This window comes from Mytilus galloprovincialis, chromosome 1 (assembly GCF_965363235.1).
Source record: "Mytilus galloprovincialis chromosome 1, xbMytGall1.hap1.1, whole genome shotgun sequence".
Classification (NCBI taxonomy): Eukaryota; Metazoa; Mollusca; class Bivalvia; order Mytilida; family Mytilidae; genus Mytilus; species Mytilus galloprovincialis.
Genome location: NC_134838.1, coordinates 72,617,680 through 72,626,798, shown reverse-complemented (window position 1 = coordinate 72,626,798; position 9,119 = coordinate 72,617,680). Strand labels below are relative to the sequence as shown.

Here is a 9,119-nt window from a genome sequence, read left to right as displayed (position 1 = left end):
ATTGTTAATATAAATCATAGTGTTTTTGTATCAAAACAAGTTGATTTGATTTTTTGAACCTATTACGGAACATATTCATGGAAAAGTATTGCATATTTTGTAAATGTATTGATTTTGATAGAGCTTCTTTGGTCAATAATTATATTTACCTTTAACCAAATATCAAACCCGGACAGTTTTTGATTTTATGTTTTAAATTGTCTGTTTGTTCTCACATCGTTTTCAATATAATGGAATTTTATGCGAATGTCATACAAATGAGAGATTTAGGTAGCTTTAAACCAGGTTTACATAAGAAGTCGCCTGTACCAAGTCAGGAATATTACAATGGTTATAATCCGTTTGATGTGTTTGATGTGTTTGAGCTTTTGATTTTGTTATTTGAGAATTTCCGATTGAATATTTTTCTCGAAATTTCTTTTTGGTAATTTGAATATTAAAATGTCCATGTTGTAAGTTCTGAATTGAAATTATTTCGAAATCAATTATTTCTCCACGAATGACTCGCATGCTGTACGCAACTCCACCCGGGCTTTTTTGATTTCTATAGTTTAGGAGAACTACGTATGTACCTTTTCTGGTTCTATAATTTTCTTGTCACAGTTTTTACTTAAATCTGTATACTTGGAATCCATATTTGTGCGATTTAGGATTTTAACAACTATGTCATGATATATTATAAATATGAATATACAAATAAAATGCAATTAATTGAGGAAATTTAGATTAAAGGAAATATTACACAAGTGTTGAAAAATCATTTTCACGTCATAATGATTGAAAACAATAAAATTCAATTGATGATCAGATCTCTCTTTTTATTCATTAGATATTAATTAACTTGTTTTTTTTACCTTGTCATTGCAATCAAGGTAAAAGTTCACGGAAACCTTATGTTAACCGGGTGTTACTATCTGTGCCTAGATTTTACAAATAATTACCAAGAATACATATATTTTTAGAATCAGAGTGAAACAAACTTTATTTTGTATTTAGTATACAGGAATCAGAGAAAAGTGAAAGTGACACTGAAAGCGACTCACCTAGCATTTTTCAACGGACACAGACACAGTTCAATTTATATTGATTTGGCTATTGGTAATGTGATTTTTGGTCATATATATATAGCTCATAAACTGGTTCGGTTCTTATCCATTTTTGAATATCAAATATTCCGTCATGATATTTTATAATAAAGGTTAATCCAGGAAAACGCATCGGACGTATAAAACTAATTACGAGTTGTTTTGAAGTTTTATAGAAAATAAACACATCATTTATAGTAATTGCATTATCCACATAAGTAAATTCTACGAGCAAAGATAATGTTTAATTTTTGTCAAAAATACATATGGTATACACAAGATTACATTGTAAAATAGTAAAGGTAATACACATGAAACTTGTCACACAAAAGTGCATCAGATGTAAACAAAGTGTTTTATAGTATTGTGATACTAATTCACAAATTAAATTTGATTTAACGTTCCTTTATCACGCTATTAATGAAATGAATATAAAATACTCATAATGGTAAAAACAATCAGTTTGATTCCTTTTTGTAGCTAAAACGAAAGAATAAGCTTTTTGTTTTTTTCTTTCTAAATAGTACTTACAACTTTCAGAAACTAACCCTATTGCCTGTGAACATTAAATTGTATTTTTGTTAAACATTTCTTCCTTTGACATTGGGAAAGTTCTATTTTGGACCTTTTTAAATACCAATATTCTTATTGATATCTTAATAGGTCCAGGGAAAGATAGAGAAACGACAAAACCTATTTACACTTCATAAACAATTTGAACTGCATGGAAAAAGTTATCGATCCTATGACTGATATCGTTCCGCATGAGAGTTCCATAATAGATAGAACGGTAAGTAGAAATAACAAAAAAAGTAAACTGTCATGATGCACATTCAAATTCATTTCTGAATAGTAAAATGAAAGTACTTCAGTTAACTGTGAATGTAGAAAGTGATGAAAATTCTAAATAGGCTATTATTATCCCTTATGGGCCAGGAAATACTACCGTGCCACCAATAATAAATAAGGAATCCGAACTCCTAACAGCCCATTCGGAATTGGTAAAACATGATTAATAATACAGACATGTAGTTTAATAGACAACATCGTAGAAAACAAAACGACTGGAACTACAGTGAAAGATACATCGTAAAATATTTATAAAAAATAATTGAAACAGCTAGCTGGTTATTCAATATCAAATGAGCGTTGCAGCTAAAATATGCACATGGATAGAAAAAAAAAACCAAACCAAAAACATATGTTACCAAAAACTGTCAACGAAAAAAACGGACCCACTTAGTCATCCCAAAATAGACTGATTGTTAAAATTTGACATACAAGGATAGATTTTTCATTTTATTTTCGGATCATTGTTTAAAGATATGTTGGATGAAAGTAACCTAATACTTGTTTTCAGCCTAAAAAAACTTATTTTAAATACTGTTTTACAAAATACCGTTGTTTACTTCTGAGCACGTCATATGACAATTTTTTTTTTATAAAGATAAGTTTTTTACAACATTGAATATGCCTAGTAGGTAATTCACTCATGAACTTTTGTTTTTTAGTTGTATAAATTATAAATTTTCTCATTTATCACGATATGGATGCAATCATCTAATATTCATATGATATATACGACAACAAACACTTTACTCAAAATTGTTAACAATAGTTAAAACAGTATATTCATTGAAACGCTTCCATAGCTGATGAAAATCATGCGTAATTAAGTATTTGCATACATAGTTTCTTCTTCCACTAGTTCGTTGACACACTTGTAGATATATTCATACTGATCCTGTAAACAAACGAATGAATGTCAAAAGAAATCGAACAGAAATGCAAGTTACAGCGATCTTCAACCCAAAGTAAAGAAACAATTAGAAACTTGTTCTTAAAATTTTATTCGTAGTACATGTAGTAACACCATGTTAGTTTCATTAGAATGTAATTTTCATTCTAAATCGATTTTCGTCAATGAGCTGTACAGTCATTTACTTAAAAAAACATTTTGTTTTCGATATCATATGCTTACATATGTAATGTTTTTGGATGTCCACAATCTATATATCAATTAAACCAGCCTTTTCCAAACTGAAATATTTGGAAGTAACTGTGATCATGAGCTTTGACCTGTTGGCTATTGCATTAGACGGACGCCTAAATCAAGTCGTGACTAAGACCTTGTTTTTCATTTGTTCTATTAGCTTCTAACGTCCAACATTCGATGTTGTCAGTTTGTATGGATATCTCCTTTTCGAATTTACATGGGTTTCCGATATTTCTATTTTATCTATTTTAACGTTTCAATATATTCGATATGAAAAAACTGTTTTTCCAAAAATTTTCTTCTTCAACCAATGTAAATCGACACTGATCTTGAACCATGATCATCGACTTTAAAATCGATAGAAGTCTTTCTCTTCACTTGATTATGTTTATGAATGTCTTTCTGACCACCAAACGAAAATTCAGATCTCCAATTCGATATTTTTAAATAAATATCTTATCGTGACATTCATTAACCATTATACATGATATACCCCAAAATAACTAAGGGTATTTCCCTCACTCCTCACTATATCTTTCATCTGGACAATTTTGAATTTAATTTACATATGGAAACAGCTAGAAATTATTTTCGATAAAATTATATGTTAAATAACAAAGAACATTAATTTTAATCTGTTGACCCCAAACTATCGATAGGGCTCTTTCTTTATTTTTCTCTAGTCTGTATCAGTTCAAATTCAATCAAGCAAGGCATACTCAGTCTCTTTGTACTTAAACCATTAGATTTGTACACACAGACGAAATGGCGAAAGAATGAACGGTCAAACAATGCAATAACTAAATGTATATCACCCCTAACATTGAAGGTACCATACACAAGATATACGTAATAAATGTTAGGTCAACACAGATATTGAAATTTGACTGTACTACGTGTATTTTTTTAAATATGTAAAGCTAAAGGGCAACAGTAGGAACATTTAATGTTGTATTATACATTGTAGACCATATACTTACACAGTTTTTCAAGAATTCTGGACGTCTAGTCTGAATATTTCTTACTACTTGAAATATATCGATCTCCTCATCTATTTTCATTTTATCAAAAATAAGATAAAGTGCAACAAACAACCCACTTTTGGTGCATCCGTCTCTAAAATGATAGAATGTAATGTAATAAATGATTTGATAAAAAGAAAAGATGTTCTTGAATTAAGAGTGATTTCGGTGTTTTTTTTAACGAATAATAACAAATCGTCCAAAATCACGTACGTTCAGTTTGAATATTCTTTACTACTTGTAAACATTGACTTATTTTTCTTCTTATAGGATAACTGCTGTGTTATAACTGTCTTCATGTCTAGTTTATTTGAAATATGTAAAAAAAAGTACATGTAGTGAATGATATAATATCGAGTGCCGCAAATGTAAGCAACACAAGAGAATGGAATCACCGAAATTACAATTAAGAGTATAATATTAAAATGAATTATCGACAATTATAATTTATACTACAATATGAATTATTTTTTGTCTGACAGAAGTATATTCATAACTTACAAAACATATTCATTGGTTTAAAAAAGAAGGACAACTGCAGGTATCATTTACAAGTTCTAAATTTGTTATCATATAATTGGCAGTCGTTGCATAATCTTCGTTTACTAGCTTATTTAATACATTCAAAATTGTCTTTAATTCCACATGTGACATTATTACTGGTTCCGTCTCATTGAAACATTGTACTTTTGTATCGTTTCATATCACAGATGAGTATTACATCGACACACAATTTGGTTTTTATTTTAGGTTCATGTATGATTTGTCTTGTAATAAGATTTAAAGAGTGTGTATAACACTTTCATTCATTATAAAACACTATTGTGGATAAACTCATCATAGATACCTGGGTTTAAATTTTGTACGCCAGGAACACGTTTCGCTGACAAAAGACTCATCAGTGACGGTAGAATGAAAAAAGTGAAATTGACCAAATATAAAATATAGTTTTGGGTTTGAGTATATTCTGATAATCGTATGTGGGTACCTGCATACGACAGTAATCGGACATTTCTGTGAGTTCCAACAACTAACCACACTTTTTAGTAGATCCACCATCAGCTTTGTTACGGGTAGTGCGGTACCTTGCCAGTCACTTGTCGTAAAAACCTTTATTATTCGTTTATTCTGTTGTTTCTTGAAAAGGAGAAAATAATTATAACATTATCATAGTAAAAAGTGTCGTAAAATAATAGGTGTACACTCCTCTTTCGTGAGGAAAGGTAAACGAACCAATGAAATAATGACAAAAAAGTATATACCTGTTACGCACGTACGATTGTAACTTTATCGACTCAAACTATGTCGCTCGTTTAGAGTTTCTATGGTTCACTAATGCATTTGTTCTTCTTTTTTAATTTCAAAATTGATGTACCACTTCTGAAAAACCGGTAAATGTAATTAAAACAGTTTACCGAAATTCAAATCCCAAAAATGTAGTTAGAATCATACCAAGTTGAAGAAGTATTCAGAGTGAACTATAAATTATAAAATGATTTAATTGCAATTTGATTGATTCCTTAGATAGATAAGAAATTATTAAAGATTAAAAATATTAAAAAAGGTGTGGTTTAAAATAGTTCAGGTATTAATGCATTATAACTTAAACTTGAAAAAAAGAACTAGCTATAAAATTCCCGTGATTTGGTCTACCGTAGCCAGTTGTTTCAAAGGTCAAACTGACCACACATCCGTTCTTTGATATCAAACGAAAATTCTGAAACAAACTGACTATCTAATCTTTTTTAACGATTTCTATATTTATTCATTTCAATTTAGACAGTTGCTCTTATAACAGCGTTTTCATTCCAAATGTACAGAATCATTATCGTTTACCTTATACTCCAAAGCAATCTGCAGCTCATCCACATTATTCTCTTCCTCTTGCATTATGCTGAAGTCATCCACTACTAGCATTTCCGACTTTCCTAACCATAAGTTTGCGTTCTTATATGAAACAAAAGTACAAAAGTATGATTTAATGAAAGATCCCAAGCAATGAACAATATGAATATGTAGATACCAATTTCATATAAATATATAGTCCTGATAAAACAATAAACAATATCAGAACTGCTGTCTGGTACTTTTTATGTATTGAATTAGAAAAATTAAACGATGACAATAAGATTGCTGCCATACGCATTTTTATCTTCTAAAACCGACAAACAATGGCAAAAAATTCCTAACAAAAGGACAATATCTTGATATTTAAAGACGTATTCATTTGTAAGACCAAAAAAGAGAAATATCAATGGAGAGTGATATGAACATCAAATCCAACTGAGGTCATCTAACAAACCACACCATAACCAGAGGGGGAAATAAGTCGAGGAATAGAGGGTAAGCAGTGTCGACTCCTTTACTTATTGCTTATGACAAGTACAAATTCGCTGATTTGTCATAGGAAGGGATGTCAAAATAAAAGGAATAAACATTATGTTTTTAAGATTAAAAAAGTACAACATAGTTGTTGCCATCACTGTTATAGATATCTAAGTAATTTTTTGGCAATTAGCGATATATAGTATCTGGTCTTGCTTAAATCGTAGATATGTATATGTACCTTACTTAAACATGTTAAAAATAGACAGGATATTTTCACTATGAATAAATGTACGACAAACTCACTTTGTTAACTTGGTCCAATAGCACAATGATTCTGGAATTATGGTCATATATCAATGTCCAGAAATCTACAACAGTGCCTTTCATAGGACATTGTGTTACAAAGAATTTACTTTTCTCTCTATATCCCTGAAAATAAATAAAAATCATGTGAATTAAAAAAAACCCAAACAATTGTTAGAAAAAGATCCGGTTTCGCTTTAATAACACAGAGAAAATGTGTGCAGAAGGAAACATTGATTGATTGATTAACGCCACTTTCAACGCTATTGTGCTATTTTGTGGTATTTTCTTTTGGTGGGGGAAGCCTAAATCCAAGAATGAATACACATGGAATTTTGTATCCAAGCTGCCAGTATTTGTTTATTTCAATATCTCCATACTTTCGAATGAACTGATAACAAAAACACTTACTGGTATTATCACTGCGTTAATGTAATCAGTTCTTGTTTTTCCATATGACATAAGGTATGGTCGGAAATTGTCATCTACAATAAAATTAAATGTATTATATTTGAAAAAGGAATAATTGATTAATGAAGATCTGATCATACACACGACCTCTTTCAAAAAGAGCCGAAACAAGACCGTATATGGAATTTAAAGGGGTTACTTCAATAAAGTTAGATGCATTTAATTCTCAAAAATATGGATTTCCTTGCAAACTAAGAATCAGGTATCGCAAGAAAAATACCAAATCTTAAGTTATTCTTTAACTACTTTATAAAACTGAGATGTTCAGACAGGAAAATTCAAAACGGTATTTTCAAAGTCTGTAATCAAATGTCAAAATTTAAATTTTAAGCACAAACACATAAAAAAATTGATAACAACTGTCATATTCCTGACTTTGTACATACATTTTCTTATGTAGAAAATGATGGGTAAAACCTGGTTTTAGGTTCAGCTAAACCTCTCATGTGCATGACAATTGAATTAAATTCCATTATATTGACTAAGATAAGTGAACTAAACAAAAAGAAATAATAGGTGAAAATGTCAAAAAAGGGGTACAGCAGTCAACAATGTGTTATAATCTTAATTGCTTCAAAAATAAACCTATATGTAACATATATATAAGAAACACCCTAAAAGGTATACAGACAAATCACATGCAAAACCGTAAACCTGAAAGACAAGAATACACAAATTTGCCATAACAAATCACAGGGTGTTTAAGTACGGGTTTGTGTTTCCTATAATGATTTCAAAGATAGAGAGTTACTGCCTCACATTGTAACAGGCATCTATCTAACCAAGGGTTCCAAACAGTATATATTTGATCAGCAATTGAAAAGTTTTACAGACGCATCATAGTTTAGTAGCTAGTATGAAATATATTTGTCACACGAATAGGTTTTACAAGTCATATACAAAACACAATCATCTTTTCCGTAATTTTGACATCTCAGATGTTCTAAATTTCCTATTTTTACCTGAAATGACACGATGGATGCCACAGAGGACAAGGAAAATTTTACCTTCGCGATAAACCGAATTCATCCAAGTTGTTAGCTATGTTAATTCTTTGTAATATTTCGCAATTTTTTGAATGCTGTTTAGTACATGTAGTAGTTTGAAGCCTGTTATTTAGCAGTTCGTTATTTTTTATTTGGACAACTGTCATGTACAGTGTCGAATATTTGAAATCTACATATTTATTTATTAGGAAAGTTAAGGTTATACATGTATCTGAAGAACGTCGAAATTCGCAGATTGGTTTTATTTTCGATCATAGGGACAGAAACAATATTTTAGGCCTAGTGAAAAACTTAATTGATATCCAAAAAGCGATACATTTGTATTTTTCTTATAAGTCTTGATATTGCCAAAGTGTGAAGTAAGAAGCAATGCATACGAAAAAAATTATACCGAAGTCATTTAAAAAAGACACCAATATATTAAGATGTTGCAATGGTTTTGAATAACCCATGATATCGAAATTGAACATGTTTTGTATACGATTGGCTAATTTTAGGCAGATATAGTTCACAAGTATTATTAAATAGAACTCACATATACATTGTATGTACTTACGTGGAAGAACATTCTTTACCAAATTTTTGGATATATTTTCTGTCATGTTTGCAGCCGTGAAATTCGACGCATCATACAATGGCCTGAGATTTTCTAGTGTCTAATTCAAAATAAAATTATATTAAATATCCCTTTGAAATAAACCATCAATAAAATCCCTGTTCTTGTTATCTGAGAAGAATAATTGATTGTTTAATGCCGGTGCAATATTTAAGTTATATGCGTGCATCGTTGTAATGCGCATCTTGTGCAGTACAATTATTACCATTTATGCTATTTTTACGACAGTAACTGAGTATATACCGCTGGTGGTAGCCTTTGTGTCTTTGAAGGTATTACCAGTTTAGTTAC

General features: G+C 30.1%; 1 protein-coding gene across 1 annotated transcript; it reads right to left on the bottom strand.

Annotated features, from left to right (window-relative positions):
* Positions 1 to 1,317: 1,317 nt before the first annotated feature.
* LOC143083091 (receptor-type tyrosine-protein phosphatase epsilon-like) lies at positions 1,318 to 8,864 on the bottom strand. Its single transcript, XM_076259305.1, has 7 exons — positions 8,769 to 8,864; positions 7,146 to 7,219; positions 6,735 to 6,860; positions 5,940 to 6,050; positions 5,092 to 5,240; positions 4,062 to 4,197; positions 1,318 to 2,829 (listed from the first exon to the last, which is right to left on the bottom strand). The coding sequence occupies exons 1-7, from the start codon at positions 8,812 to 8,814 to the stop codon at positions 2,758 to 2,760; spliced, it is 714 nt and encodes a 237-aa protein (XP_076115420.1). The 5' UTR covers positions 8,815 to 8,864; the 3' UTR covers positions 1,318 to 2,757.
* Between the last annotated feature and the right edge of the window lie 255 nt (positions 8,865 to 9,119).